Raw genomic sequence first — 15,646 nt, 5'->3', positions numbered from 1 at the left:
ACATATAAAATCTGTAAAATCTTTGGTTGTATGCGACCCAACATAACCCCATACACAATCACGTGGCCCATGCATGCAGTTATTCAAAAGACTAATCAAAGTACCATATGCCGCACGAATTTTGACGACTACTTCATTTTTTTAGTTTTTTTTTTTTACCTTTCTCATAACTGTATGAACAATAAATCTCATTCATGAAAAAAATCTGAGCTACTGACTAGACTTAGAAGGGAGGAAAGGTCAGGAGGCCACTAAACGATCTGAGCTACTGATAACGATCAAGTTTTAGTTTTAAAATATTTTTGTTTTAAACAATCTAAATTAAAACACAATTTTTTTTGGAGAGAAATAATCGTAAATGACAAAAAATGATTTCTGAATCTTAGGAAAACCTGCAAGCATTTTAAAAAACTTGAGCGGTGATCTACAAAAGAAAAAAAAATGAAAATCTGCAAGCATTTCAAAACCATACTTTCGATATATCAAGTATTTTCACCATGTCAATTTCGAATTCGTTATTGCAGGTGCAGGATATAGGTCCCGATTATTTCTTTGCGTTTATATTGATATATTAGTGAGAATGCATTTAAAATGAAGCCACAATTTTAATCGCATTAAGTAAAATATGGTTGTTGATTGTAATATTAAACGTTTCACGTATGGATGTTTATGCTTCAACTTTGCAAAACATATTTGTGCCAAGAAAATGCTTATATCTCAAAACCGTTTTTTTTTTAATCTTAATATAAACGCAAACGTAAAACGTTATAAGTTTTATTTGAAACAATAGAGATCATAGCCGGTCTCTCTTATTTCAAGTGATCGTTCATGATGATTATGAATCTAAAAAGATTACGCAGCCTTTTTTTCATGCTACTTGCAGAAGTTGAGTCATTGGACACACTGTCCCATTTGATATATTTCACGTGATATTCATGCAGCTTTCAATATATGTACACGTCGATATACCTTAGTGGGCACATACGTTCGCGTTACGTGTACGTTCGTATGCAAATGGATATGCATGTTCGTTATTATTATTTGCCTTTGTCTTTTATATTTTGTGTTAGATTCGAGAAAGAAACCCTAGATTTGTGTCGAATTTTTAGGAGGCATATGGTACTGTATATATTCCTTTATTATTATTATCTTTTGTATGGAATATGCTTTATTTGGCCGGAAAATATCTCTCTTAGATGTATCATTTTTGGACGGCAGAGCTAGCGGATGTCTACAAATATACGAATTCCTTACACTAATATATTTCCAATTATTTCGTAATTTACTGAACTTAAAACAAAAGTTTGATTGCAACGTAGATTAAACATGTATATAAACATCATAATCGTGTTTTCTTTTCTTGACAGACAACTACCATGTTTTTAACCTTGATATATATAAAATCATAGAAACAACAATGTTTTTTTAAATCCGATTCCAATAGTTAATCAGTTTATTTTCTGGTTCACAAAATTGAAATGTTGTGAATCAATTCAAAGTTTTTTTAGTTACAAAAATCAATCACATGAACCATCTTTTTTTTTTTTTTTAATCACCATTCTGCTCACGTTCTTTAAGTGGCAATGTGGCATATATAGTAGAGTTCATCAAAATCTAAGATAATCACAAATAATATATATATACAACTAAAATGTAGTACATAAGAAAATTTAATTGATATTTTCAAAGACAATTTGTTTAATAAGTAATGCAAGCTCAGATTTTATGAATTTTACCAGGTTTTAAAGTTAGCAGATTGTAGTACTGAATCTAGTCCGGATCAATGATCGGGTCATTAGGTTTACCGATACGACCACAGATCCGCATTAGACCGTCCGAGGTTATGGTTAACCTTCGTCAGCAAAATCACAACATCTGGATCATCGTAAAATTGATAATTAACCACTTCACTTCATCAGAAATAAAAGCTGACTCGGAAACCTAAAAAATAAAGAAAAGCCCACTAACTCAAATAATATGGATTACATTGGGCCGAGATAGACGAGCTCATTGACTATACGATCTTCCCTATAAATGTAGGAGGTGTATTCAAACCATAATTTTGGAGAATTTGATAGAATTTAGAAAATTTAGAATTTGATAGATTTTAGAGAAGTTCACATGATTTTCTGTAAAATTCTTTCAAATCCCACATAAAACCATGAGATTTGGATTTCTGTATTTTTAACTAAACAAATCCTCCAGAATCCTAAAAATTATTAAAATCCTAATCCACAAAACTGTTTTGAATAACAGTAGATTTTAAAGTAGATTTTTAAATCATCAGTTCAATAACAAGGGATTTTAATAGATTTTCAAGTAGATTTTTAAATCATCAGTTCAATAACAATGAATTTTAATAAACTTTTTAAAATTCATGATTGAATAACATAGAATTTTAATAGACTTTTTAAAATTCATGATTGAATAACATAAAATTTGTAAATTTCACACAAATCACTTAAAATGTCAAGTTGAATACACCCCTCGTAATCTCCATTATTTTCCCATTTTAGTGAATCATCAAATAAGTCCTAAGTAGAGAGATGATAATGAAGAAAGTTGCAAAAAATAATATATATCACACATCACAGTGTTATGAACTTATGATGCAGCCAAATATGGGGCCTGAAAATGCTCATCACACACCTTTCATGTTCCACATTACGTACTCAAATACATCAAATGTTCCATAGAAACCCTACTATTTAGTGAAGAAACCAAAAGTCTGAGTAGAAGCATTCGACAATAGAAACAAAGTGATTTATCATCTATTATGGCGTTAAGAGAGATGATAATAGATGAGAGTGATGACACAGAGAGCTACAGTGACCAGTCTCTTTGTCTAGATAAAGCCAAGGAGCTTCTTGCTCTCATCAAGCTTCCCACGGGATTGTTGCCACTCAAGGATATGACAGAAGTTGGGTACAACAAAACGAAAGGGTTTGTGTGGATGAGGATGAAAAACAAGATTGATCATACATTCCGTGCAATAGGTCGCAGGGTGTTATATGACACGGAGATAACTGCGTTTGTTGAGGACGGTCGTATGAGGAGACTTACCGGAGTCAAAAGCAAGGAGCTCATGATCTGGGTTCCTGTGAATGATATCTTCATCAGAGAGAAAGATCCTGAGAAGATCACCTTTGCTAATTCCACCGGCCTATCACAAACATTTAAAGTTTCAGCATTCCAATGTGAGGGTTGATAATATCAGAAGAAAAGGGGAGCAACCAATATAGAACAAAACTTGTTCCATATTTAATAAGAGAGAGTGTAACTAAATATCATAAAGATAAGTCCTCTCTTACAGTGAATTGCTTATGGATCGTAAGACTAAATGAACAAGTTAAGATCATGCCTTGATGTATAACCGTTAGTTTCTAATCAACATATTAGAATCGATTCACTGGTTAAATATGGCGGAAGATGTGTGTTATGTTCTTTATCTATAAGCCAATACATTATTTCACCTTAAAAAAAAAAGGAAAGACACGCTAAACCTAAACAATCAGATGGATTAAACAAACAACATGAACGATTGACTATATATCTGAACTACAAACAAATTGAGATGCAAAGATTATATATAAAGAAAGAGATGTAAGCTTCAAAGTTTAAACAGCGTGCACATCCTAGGATTCTAGCTAAAGTAAAAAACATGGAAATCTGCTAAGTGAAATCTATCAACTTAACCAAACAAGACATAATGCATAAGCACCTTTTCCTAAGTTTTTCACATAACCTACGTCAGAAAATACTCACCTCTGGGAAATGTCTATGAAGTGAGACAATGCTTCGCTGAGTAAGGAAGCCAAATCCATAATCAGGGCCTCTCTTGAGAAGAAGGGGATCAAAGAAAGAAACTGCCCGCTAAAGCTCTCAGTCTCTCTGGTGTATCAAGATCCTTGTACCAAAACCACAAAAAATGGAGGCAATTGTATATAATTATGTTGGTGAGTCTAATGTCTCCAACCCATCATCTGCTTCTCTTTTACTTCCATCCTTTGATCTCCAAGCACCAAGAGTCTTGAAATCCCACACAACCTCTGAGATTTCATCCTGAGGCAAGGTTAGACCTTCGCGTTTTATTGACCTATGCAACTCACAGAAGAATTTAGGGTCTTGTAGCCTGATGTACTCCTGCAAAAGTTGCTCATGATTTGGGATCCAATTCCTAGGGAATGGAGTATAATCACATGACGGAATCAAAGACATGCGAGAGAATTGAACTCCTTCTATAGCATCCACAAGTCCCATCCTCAGAAGATCAGAGTATTCAGGTGCAGAATTATTACTACTCTCACTTAATGGATGGCTAAGATCCCGTGAGGCAATGCTGTACACTTTGGCACGAGATTTAAGTCTATACCTAGCAGCGTATAGTTTAGCCAAAGAGCTTCTAATTACATAAGCACAGAACCCAACAGCCTTCTTGCGATTGTCAGCATATTTATACCAATCAGCCATTGTTTCAAGAAACTTATTCATCTGAGAGTTACTATGAGACTGGCTTGAATAAAGCATTGGGTTACACGGTAAAGGCTCAGGATCTTTATCACCTTTAACAAACGCAAGCCGTCTAAACTGGCGGATACATTGTTCTAAACTAGCAGACACAGATAGCAACGTTCCCACACCCTTTTTGCTCACAATGCTGCCTCCACTTCCTGTGTAACGGAGGGTAGGGTATATAACTCTTCGGCAAATTATGTGGTCAAGAAACTGAATACCCCTGCTTATATGTTCAATCTCTAACTTTGAATTATCCAATCTCAAACCGAAAACCTTATCGCAAAACTCAATGATTTCCTTCCGAATCTTTACTGCCTCCTCTCTAGGCCCTCTAATGCCAATCAGAAAATGACCCCCATACCTAATATAATCCATTTTCCTAGTTTTCTCCTTCCCACTTGACGGAACAAACTCCGGCCAGGCTGGGTTATGACAGCCATCTTCAATAGACTCCTTCCATATTGAATCGTCTTTACAAGGTCTAAAAAACTCAACTATCTTCGTTTCCATAAAGCGATCCAGCTCATTAAGACATACATTAGCAAGCAAAGGACTCAATATGCCACAATAGCCATAAGAAGGCACCTTTGCAGCTTCCTTAGGAGCAAAACTGTAGAAAGTCCTCAGCCAATAAGGATCCGGTTTAGGCTCATCCTCACTCAGAATCTTCTTCTTCGTCTTGTTTCTCTTTTCACGTTCGATCCTCCTTTTCGTCCCCAATCCATTATCATTACCATTTCTCTCGACAACTCGCTTTAACACTCTCTTATCAGGCAACGTCAAAGAAGATTCAATCAAGCCGAGAACTTTCCTATCCTTGACAACCTTTTGCATACAATTCATCACTACATCTACATCCACATGGTCCAACAGTTCACTAACATCACCCTTCATGAACCACAAGTACCCAGCAAAATTACTTCTGATAGTTCTAATCACAGTATGTGGATTTCTACCTGGTCTAAACCCATGGGACTTACTCGAAAACCTAGCTTCAAAGAAAGGCTCAAGAATCATCAATAAAACCTCATGAACCACCCGATCCTGAAAAATCGGTTCTTCCGACTCAATCATCCTCTTCACCTTCCCTTTCGACATACCCTCTACACCATTCGTCGAGAACTTATCACTAGGACTCCTCACGTGCTGATTCATCTTATCGTTCCACCGGAACTTGCCACCGGAACGAGTCACGGCGTTCTGGAGGGAGAGAAGCGAGCGGAGAGCGTTGGCGTGAATGGCATTGCGCGGCGGGAATGTTCCGGTGACGTGAGCACATGTACGTTGATATGCTAAGACCCATAAATCGAATTTAGAGAGAAACCCAGTGAGGTTGGAAAAAGTAGCAGAAGGAGGAGACGAGAATGATTTGACCCAAAGGGAGAGACAGATATCGACGGGATCTTGCTTGAGTAGTGAATACAGGTCTTGCGTCGACGAAGGTTCCGGTGATTCGGGTTTGCGACGATTTGTGGAGATTGAAAGGGAAGAGATTGGTTTGAGGAAAGAGTTGCAGTGAAAGTGTTCGACGATATTCCTCACCGAAGTTAAAGAATACTTCAGTCTTCTCATTCTCTAACACTCTGAGGCTGAGTAGAGAGGACAACGCGTGAGTTTTAAGTAAATAAATTGTTTTCAGTTCAGCCCCTAGATTTTTCTATTAATACGAATCAAGCACTTAGGTTTTGAGAAAGAACTAATACACCCCTACACAAGCTTAGAGTTAATTGATACGGTGTTGGAAGAAAGAAGAATTGGAAGCTAGTGTTTGTTGGGTCGGTCAATGCTTCTAAAGAAGGTGCCGTAAGATTTCAGAGAAGACTTCTTTCTGCGTTGGCTGTGCCTGTGAAGAGATAGCATCTGATCCCGAGGAAACCTCATCTTATTCTTCGGGTCATTCCCTTCCCGTTTAGATCGGCGGCGGAAAGATTCCGATTCCTAAGTCAATTCTACGAGGATCTGAACAATGTCGAAATCTCTACCATATTCAGTGAAAGATATTCATTACGACAATGCCAAGTTCAGACATCGATCTCCTTTAAAGGTTAGATCTTGATCTCTGTGTGATATGGGTTCTGTCCAAGTTTTTGTTCTTTCTTATTGATTAATACATGTTTTAGATGGATTTGATGTCACTAGTACTTGCTTCTGGTTCGTCTTTTTGGCTTTTACATAAGTTGCTTTTTGTGTCGAAATTGGCCTGGGGGTTGGGGAATACGAAATTACCTGATAACATAGAAGAATTTAGCTTAGCTCTTAGTGTAAAGTCTCTACCTTTAGATAAAAGTATTAGGCTTCTTGGTGTGATACTCCTGAAATAAATTTATTAATAGAGCAATAAAAAGGTATGCTTAGAAGCAGTAAGTGCTATGAATCTAGTAATGGGATGACCCCAAGCTTCTGGTTGTATGTGTTATGAAATTTGATCTAGTTTCTCTCTCTCTCTCTCTCTGTTGCTTTTCTTTTGACATTTGCAGTGTCTCCTTTGTTTTGGATTCTAGGTTCTTTCTCAAAGCTTGCTTACGCTTAACACAAAACGCAACTACGCAAGCTGTAGCACAGGAAAGTTCCTGATATTAATATTGGTCTTTGGACTAGTATGTCTAATGCTGATGAGTAAGAGTCCAAATGAGTCTGCTCTGAATGAAAAAGGAAAGGTCACTTTTGTTGGGGGACTTAGGCTAGGGAGACTTTTGAGAAAGCCACCTAGGCTTCCACCTCGATTATCACCTGATGAAGGACAATTGAAAGGTAGTTCTACTAATGGCTCTACGATTTCAATTTCCGACCCAAAATGGGCAGCCAGACAGCAAAGTGTGAAGGATGCTTTTGACCATGCATGGTCTGGATATAGAAAGTATGCCATGGGTTATGACGAGCTTATGCCTATTAGCCAGAAAGGTGTGGATGGCTTAGGGGGACTGGGTGCCACTGTGGTGGATGCTCTTGACACAGCCATGATAATGGGTCTTGACAATATCGTTTCTGAAGCAGGATCATGGGTTGAGACTTATCTCTTAGAGAGAATCAGTCAAAAGGGTCAAGTTAATTTGTTTGAAACTACAATACGTGTCTTGGGTGGGCTTCTAAGTGCATACCATCTGAGTGGAGGAGAGCAGGGTACGATGAACATGACCCATAATGGACCTAAACCAGCTATCTATTTGAATATTGCAAAGGATTTGGCTGACCGTCTACTTACGGCTTTTACCTCTAGTCCTACTCCAGTTCCCTTTTGCGATGTCATATTACATGAATCGACCGCTCATCCAGCTCCAGGAGGAGCGAGCAGTACAGCAGAAGCTGCCTCTGTACAGCTTGAATTTAATTACCTCAGTGCTATTTCTGGTGATCCAAAGTATAGTACAGAGGCCATGAAGGTCTTAGCTCATATCAAAACTCTTCCAAATACGGAAGGTCTTGTTCCAATCTACATCAGGTAATTACTTTTTGCTCTTTCCAACTATAAATACCATATGACTAGTGATAATGGTTTCCTTGCTTTCCTGGCCTCTTTTGATCTGACATGTTGTTTCTACTTGGTGCAGCCCTCAAACAGGTGAATTTGTTGGTGAGAATATCAGGTTGGGATCTCGTGGTGATAGCTACTATGAGTATTTAATCAAGGTGTGGCTTCAACAAGGAGCCGAGTTCAACAGTAACTTCACATATTTGCATGATATGTACATCGAGGCAATGAAAGGAGTCAGACATTTACTTGTGCGTAATTCAATTCCAAAAGGTCTCGTCTTTGTAGGGGAGTTACCTTATGGGTCTAAGGGAGAGTTCAGTCCAAAAATGGACCATCTTGTAAGTGTCACTAGCTACATAGTATTACACTATTTTCATTCGCTGAGAGATTTCACGCCGTTTGTTGTTCGTGTCTTTTTGATTCATTCAGTTGTTTTCATTTCTTTAGGTTTGCTTCTTGCCTGGTACTCTTGCTCTAGGTGCTACCAAGGGGCTCACAAAGGAACAAGCCCTGAAGGAAAATCTTTTATCCTTTGAGGACCTAGAAAACTTGAAACTTGCAGAAGATTTAGCGAAAACATGTTTTGAGATGTATGAAGTAACTGCCACTGGCCTTGCTCCAGAAATTGCTTACTTTCACACAAATGTAAGTTTTGCTTGTACCTTAATCCAAAACATAACCTTTGCTTTTTGCATGTCAGCCTTGGTGACTTGGTTTAATTCTTTGTTTATTCTTGGATTCTATTAAGCAGGAGTACTCTGAGGACGGTCTTCAAGGTGGGAATAAGAGTTCAATGTATGAAAATGATATAATTATAAAGCACGCTGATCGACATAATCTACTGCGCCCTGAAACTGTTGAATCACTCTTTGTCCTCTATCGTATCACAAAAGATACAAAGTAGGAAAACTATTCATCCGATTTTCTCTCATCATCTGAGTTCTTGGGGAATATTCTACTTGTAAAGCTAACACATTTTAAAAATTGCAGATACCGAGATCAAGGTTGGCAAATCTTTGAAGCTTTTGAGAAGTACACAAAGGTGAAATCAGGTGGATATACATCATTGGATGATGTAACAGAAGTGCCGCCTCATAGGAGAGATAAGATGGAAACATTTTTCCTTGGTGAAACATTGAAATATTTATACTTGCTTTTTGGAGATGACTCGGTGATACCGTTGGATAAGTTTGTTTTCAACACTGAAGCTCATCCATTGCCAATAAGAAACACCTAAAGGATTAGTTTTGAAGACTGGTCCAGACAATACACACACACACATACACAAATTGAAGAGAGGGTATGGAGGAAGTGATGTATAGTACAGTGCCAATTGGAGAAGAGATTGGTTCGTTGAGGAAAGGAAGTTTCAACTTTCTATGTAAGATAATTATCAGCATCCAATTATATAATTTAAGTGGAAAGTTTTTGTTTGTAATAGTAGGTTTCTTGAGACTAAATATTCTCTTTTCTTTGAGCTCTCACTTGGCAAATTGTAATCAGATACCTTGGAGATGAATTTTTTGTGTTTTTAATACGTTTCATTTGGTCCTTTTAGCTTCTTTCAAATCTGACTCGTAAACCTTGAATTATGAAATTATTTGGTCCTTTGAAGTTTCAACTCTTCGTAACCCTGCAAGGTATTCCATAAAACCAACCCTTGAAATATGAACAAGGACCAGCTTTGAGGTGTGCACAAAATATATTTTTGTAAATCACCAAATTCATCATAACTTGAGAAAGGGCGACAAGATCCTTTATAAGTTACACATTTAAGTTTAGTTGTCAACAAAAAAAAGATTAGAGACACAGAGACATAACCCACAAAACTGAAACCACAAGAACCCTCAGTAACTGAATATGACACCATCGAGACAAGGCCGAGCACAAGGGAAGGGGGTTCAACAAATGTGGTAGCAACTGACTAGCCCAATCAAGCCTTTGCTTTTCCTGCCTGGATTGACTGTAGCCTTTGTTGTAACTTCATTATCTGCAAAAATTTCGTCTCCATGAATTGAAACCAGAGGATGATTCACCACTTTAAGCCAAGCAAGTTAAGAAAAAAGTTTCATTTCCATGGGTCCTCTTGTTCTATCAAAACAGTAAATTCTCAGATGGCGCCACGGCCACTCAACAAAACAGAGGAGAGAACAAAGTTCAGGTATTTTACTTCCAGGGCAGACTTAAACTGACAACGATAAGCCATCTACCAATTACCAAAGTAACTTTTCAGAGCTTAGTAAAGTGAGCATCAATGTTTGGACTAGCAGTGCCTAGCATAACTGGTTTAATGCCCCAATATTTAAGTATATAATGCATGAGAGAGGTCGATGTCTTACCGCTTCTCTCTTGTTGTTTTGTTTTTCTTCCATATCTTGAAGAATTGCATCAAGCCGTTTCCTGCAAAGGATATTAACAATATTCTTGAGGTCACGACCCTATAGCTCAAAACAGTTGATCAACCTTCCTCATAGTTGCTATATAGCTATAAGAGCCAATATATATTTCTACACAAATGCTATACCCGGCTTATCCACATTCTCACAGGTTTACTCGTTCAAAAAGAGACAGAATGATTTTCACTACCTACAGTATATTAGCTACTAATATTCTAATCTTTACCCTAATTAGATAACTTATCAACAGCATTCACTAACTAGTCACTATCACCCTAGGATGAAAGGTTATTTTATTCTTCAACTAGTTTTGCTTCAATCACAGGAAAAAAGAAAGAAACTCACAATTCAGCAGAGATGTACTCAATTCTTTTACGGATATTAGCATTAGCTTCAGCCAAATCCTGCTTCACTAGCACCGGACCAATCAATTTGTAAACGTTTGCATCCTCTTCCAGCAAATCCAACTCCTGTATACACACACACACACCACAAAGGATTAAAGCTGGAAGTATACAGTATGATGAAGCCAAACAAGCCTTCTTTCGAATCCACAAATTAGAGATTTCCACCATTTTAAGTAGCCACAAAACCTAGAGAAAACAGTGAGAACATAATGTTATATACCTTAAGGACGAGCTCATTCTCACCGAGTTGGATCGTATACTTCTTCCTCAGCTGGTGATTCTTCGCGATATCTGGAATATGAATGAACACAATTAAAGTAGGGTTTCCCGCCTCCAGGGAAGAAAACAAATTCACATGGAGAAAGGTGAAAAAAAAGAATATCAGAAACTTGCCTTTTTGAATTTTGCCGAGATCATTGGCCTTGTTTTCTAGGTCTCTCTGCAAATCTCGAACAGCCGTCGATGAACTCATCTTCGTCGCCGTCGTCTTCTCTAATGCCTCACTCGCAGTCGCAGATCCACCAAAGAACAACAAAACGCCGAGTTTTTAAAGTCACCGTGTATTTAGTACGGCTGAAGCCCGTTGGAATTAACTTGGACTTTTTTCGGCCCAACATATCTTTTTGTTTTTTTAATTTTCAGAACAGAGGAAACTAAAAGCGACAATTTACCAACAAAAAAATGTCACTCCCATGCGATGTAACATCATCATCCATGGTAAAACTCTAAACTTTGAAATTCATTATTGGATTCGAGATATATGTATGTGGAGCAATTCGTTTACAGAAGCTCATTTTCAGTGGACTGTAAGACTTCAAAATCAAGTAGCAGAGGGACTTGCAAAAGCCAACCTTGATCAGGATCAATTTTTATGTATCTTTTTTACTTTCCTCATATGATAACAAACATTATCCATGCTTGACTATTGTGACAATTTCAAATTATTAAGTCAATATAATCGACCTTCAACAAAAATATCATTATTAAACTGTAAAATACATATTTACTTCGGATCACCCGTCTTCTCTATAAACTCTAATAAAATCATAATGATAAAAATGGTAAAAAAATTGTAGCGGTTAGACGTGAAAATAAACAAGCTAAAGTTATCTGATAAGCTAACCAAAGATTTTCTTAGCCTTAATTCGTGTAAACGATGAATCTGTTTTCTATCAATTTTTTGTTTTAATTTTTTTTATAGCAATCTTGATTACTAAAATTGCTATTTTCATTAATAAAAAAAAGTTTGCTAGTGTTTCAATATTATGATAGATTTTCGAGACAAATTTAATAAAACGTTCACAACAAAAATATGTGAAGAAACAATTCGGACACTTTAGGATGTCATTTGTATAGAATTAGCTCTCCATTTTGTCTGTGTCAGCAAATAGAATTAGTTAAAATCTTCTAAATACCTTAAATATCTATTAATAATAATTCACTCCACAGCCTAAAAGAAATACAGTTTTACCAAAAAAGCACACACACACAACTCTTTAATTTTCCTGCCTTTTGTACGTGAATCTACAATAGTGAAAAGGTGAAGATTATTAAAGAGACATTTTTTTTTTGTTTGTTGTCAAACTAATAATTCACTCCATGACCTAAAAAGAAATAGAGTTGGATCAAAAGTAAAAAAGCAGCCACTTTAATCTCACCTCTAACACACAGATCCAATAAGGGGAAAGAAAGAAAAAGAGAGCATAGGTATAAAATTTATTCCATCGTGGCTAATCTGATTATGAGAATTAAATATGTTTTGATTAAATTAGCAATGAAACGAGTGAAGGAAAGAAACATTTCTTACCCTATTCTTTTACTTTATTTTTTGTTATGCGTGCATGGAGTTTTGTCTAAATATCTGTAAACAGCTTTAAATATAGTGGAAATTAAATGTGAAATTAGAAAATAATTGAGAAAAAAAAGAAAAAAAAAAAGAGACAACGAGTGCGGAATCTTGGATAAAAGGACACTACCCTTCCCTGTCTTTGCTCGCTGCCCGAAAAGAACATACAGAAAAAACACTTTCACATTTCACACTTACAGAGAGAGAGAGAGAAAGAAGAGAGCATTAGGTAGTAGTGAGGAAGAAGAAGGAGAAAATAATGGCTATCAACTCCATTTCTGGGTGCAGATGGGGTTCCATTTTCATGTTTTTGTTTAGTCTCTCCATCGCCGTCTTAGTCGCCGTCGCCGAAGACAAGGCTCCCCTTGTCGAAGATGGTACGCTTTTCCCTTACTCCTTCTTTGTGGTTTTTTTTTTGTTGAATCCTCAATGCCATCTATAAATCTTGGCTTCTTAAGATTCGATTTCTTGAATCTCTTTCGCTCTGTTCCAAGAACAGAGGACCAATAGAGATTTACTTTCATAATATTGATTTTTTTGGAAGAAAAAAAAATATTGAATGAACACTGAGTTATATAACATTTGTCTGGATTTAGAGAGTTTAGGTTTTAGGGGGTTTCCTCCAATTATTTACTTCACTGTTCTGTTGCTTAGCTTTAGAATCTAAGATAAATATGCTTCTTTACTAATTAAGATTAGGAGTCAAATAGTAAGAACTTACAGTTAGTACTTAGTAGTATAAGCTGTACACAAGTTTCAGTCTATGTAGAAGATAAATAATGCTAATCAATATCAATCCAGTAAAATATTTGATTTAGCTATAAGTTCTCTCTCATATTTAGAGGTAATTTGTCAAATTCAATTTAATGCCCCACAATAGAAAAAAAAATGTAAGTCTCGGGGGTTTATTTGTCAGTTAAGTATAAAGTATCTTATTCGTGCTTTCGGCGGCGGCAAAATTAGAATGGAAGCCCTTGAGCTTACAAGTTACAACTCCATTTACAGTTTAAACTTTAAACAAGCATGGTAGCAACTATTTTATTTTCTCTATGTTAATTTTATCTTTTAAGATCTTAATAGTCAATAATAAAAATAATTCAGGTAGAAGGATTCCCGCGAAATAAATTGGTGATTTTTGGGTTAGTCTTACCGTCGTAGACTCGTAATATTATGAAAACGACAAAGAGTACATGATAAGACGACATACAAGTGTTCGAAAACTTCTTTGTTTTTTCAACGTCTTTCAATTTTCAACACGCTTTCGTTTTTTTTTCTTCTTTCCACCGAAAATACATTTGTCTCTACTTCCCCCCCTACTATAAGGGGCATTTGTAAGGTGTAAATTGGGACTGTAGAGTGTAGAGTTTAGCTAGTAGGAAGGTATGGTCCATATATATAAGACGTTACCCGCGTGTCTCCTACTTATTTTTGTTTATTTTTCATCATGTTACTATCAATTAAAATTAAAGTGTTATGTCGAATCAACAACAACTTATCTGTTTGTCTGAGACAAGACAAAGAAATGTCTCTTTTCACACAGCTAGCCTTCTAACAACACTAACGTGATAATTTGGCGTTTCCTAATATTTTGTCTATCCAAAAAATCCTAATGTAAATTTGTTTTTTTTTTTTTTACTTACAGGTTTGGTAATAAACGGTGACTTCGAAACATCACCGTCAAATGGTTTCCCAGACGACGGAGTAACCGACGGACTATCCCAGATTCCGGGCTGGAAATTAAACGGAACGGTGGAGCTAATTAATTCCGGTCAAAAACAAGGAGGAATGATCCTGATCGTCCCACAAGGCAGACACGCCGTCCGATTAGGCAACGACGCAGAGATCAGCCAAGATCTAACGGTTGAGAAAGGTTTTGTCTACTCGGTCACGTTCAGCGCTGCACGCACGTGCGCGCAACTCGAGTCAATTAATGTGTCGGTAGCGTCTGTGAACGCAGACGCGGACGATATGGTCGCGTCGCGGAACGTGGATTTGCAAACGCTTTATAACGTTCAGGGTTGGGATCCTTACGCGTGGGCGTTTGAAGCTGAAGAGGATCACGTACGTTTGGTTTTTAAGAACCCTGGTATGGAAGATGACCCGACTTGTGGTCCAATCATCGATGACATTGCTATTAAGAAGCTCTTTACTCCTGATAAACCCAAAGGTTACAACATCAACAACCCTGAGTTTCTCTATTTTTCTATTTTCCACCCCAAAGTTCTGAAATTTGAAATTTTGACCCTTTTTAAAACCATTTTGAAGATAACGCGGTGATTAATGGAGATTTCGAAGAAGGTCCATGGATGTTTAGGAACACGTCACTTGGTGTACTACTACCGACAAACCTCGACGAAGAGATATCTTCTCTTCCGGGTTGGACTGTTGAATCGAACCGGGCGGTCTGGTTTGTTGACTCTGATCACTTCTCGGTTCCAGGTGGTAAACGAGCCGTCGAGCTTCTCTCGGGCAAAGAAGGCATTATTTCTCAAATGGTCGAAACCAAAGCAGATAAGCCGTACTTATTATCATTCTCGCTCGGCCACGCTGGTGATAAATGCAAGGAGCCGTTGGCTATAATGGCGTTCGCAGGCGATCAGGCGCAGAACTATCATTACATTGCTCAAGCGAACTCGAGTTTCGAAAAGGTTGGTTTGAATTTCACGGCAAAGGCTGATCGAACCAGAGTTGCGTTCTACAGTGTTTATTACAATACGAGGACTGATGATATGAGCTCCTTGTGTGGACCTGTGATCGATGACGTTATAGTTTGGTTCTCCGGGTCGAAGAGAGTCGGAGCTGGGTTTGGATTCTGGGTTTCGGTTTTGGTTCTTCTAGCTATCGGTTTGTTTTAGATTTAGCTGTTCCGGTTTTATTCTAGTGTACCAAAAAAATGGTATTGCAAAAAACCAAGAATTCTGTATGGTTTATTTATTAAGGTTAAAGCAATTTCGAAGGTATTTTAATCGTTTTAAATGTAAAAGCATGTTCGAATGTAGTACGAGAGATT

General features: G+C 37.1%; 5 protein-coding genes across 5 annotated transcripts; 3 read left to right on the top strand and 2 right to left on the bottom strand.

Annotated features, from left to right (window-relative positions):
* Nucleotides 1-2,553: 2,553 nt before the first annotated feature.
* On the bottom strand, nt 2,554-6,255 carry LOC109132266 (nuclear intron maturase 1, mitochondrial). Its single transcript, XM_019243731.2, has 2 exons — nt 3,766-6,255; nt 2,554-3,163 (listed from the first exon to the last, which is right to left on the bottom strand). The coding sequence occupies exon 1, from the start codon at nt 6,085-6,087 to the stop codon at nt 3,949-3,951; it is 2,139 nt and encodes a 712-aa protein (XP_019099276.1). The 5' UTR covers nt 6,088-6,255; the 3' UTR covers nt 2,554-3,163; nt 3,766-3,948.
* Nucleotides 2,777-3,418, top strand: LOC104777031 (uncharacterized). The gene has a single exon (XM_087508948.1). It carries the CDS (start codon nt 2,777-2,779, stop codon nt 3,206-3,208), a length of 432 nt encoding a protein of 143 aa, XP_087365074.1. The 3' UTR covers nt 3,209-3,418.
* A 16-nt stretch (nt 6,256-6,271) lies between the features above and the next one.
* Nucleotides 6,272-9,540, top strand: LOC104777030 (mannosyl-oligosaccharide 1,2-alpha-mannosidase MNS3). The gene is made up of 6 exons (XM_010501218.3): nt 6,272-6,559; nt 7,017-7,954; nt 8,064-8,325; nt 8,435-8,632; nt 8,739-8,887; nt 8,978-9,540. Exons 1-6 carry the CDS (start codon nt 6,482-6,484, stop codon nt 9,222-9,224), a joined length of 1,872 nt encoding a protein of 623 aa, XP_010499520.2. The 5' UTR covers nt 6,272-6,481; the 3' UTR covers nt 9,225-9,540.
* Nucleotides 9,541-9,692: 152 nt separating this feature from the next.
* Nucleotides 9,693-11,383, bottom strand: LOC104777029 (prefoldin subunit 6). The gene is made up of 5 exons (XM_010501217.3): nt 11,184-11,383; nt 11,011-11,081; nt 10,729-10,853; nt 10,327-10,387; nt 9,693-9,977 (listed from the first exon to the last, which is right to left on the bottom strand). Exons 1-5 carry the CDS (start codon nt 11,260-11,262, stop codon nt 9,921-9,923), a joined length of 393 nt encoding a protein of 130 aa, XP_010499519.1. The 5' UTR covers nt 11,263-11,383; the 3' UTR covers nt 9,693-9,920.
* Nucleotides 11,384-12,674: 1,291 nt separating this feature from the next.
* On the top strand, nt 12,675-15,596 carry LOC104777028 (protein BIIDXI-like). The gene is made up of 3 exons (XM_010501215.3): nt 12,675-13,013; nt 14,279-14,803; nt 14,902-15,596. Exons 1-3 carry the CDS (start codon nt 12,896-12,898, stop codon nt 15,489-15,491), a joined length of 1,233 nt encoding a protein of 410 aa, XP_010499517.1. The 5' UTR covers nt 12,675-12,895; the 3' UTR covers nt 15,492-15,596.
* Nucleotides 15,597-15,646: the final 50 nt, after the last annotated feature.

The sequence above is a fragment of the Camelina sativa genome, chromosome 3 (assembly GCF_030686135.1).
Source record: "Camelina sativa cultivar CO46 ecotype springtype chromosome 3, ASM3068613v1".
NCBI lineage: Eukaryota > Viridiplantae > Streptophyta > Magnoliopsida > Brassicales > Brassicaceae > Camelina > Camelina sativa.
The sequence above is the reverse complement of the archived record's forward strand: the minus strand, read 5'-3'. Positions and strand labels throughout refer to the sequence as shown.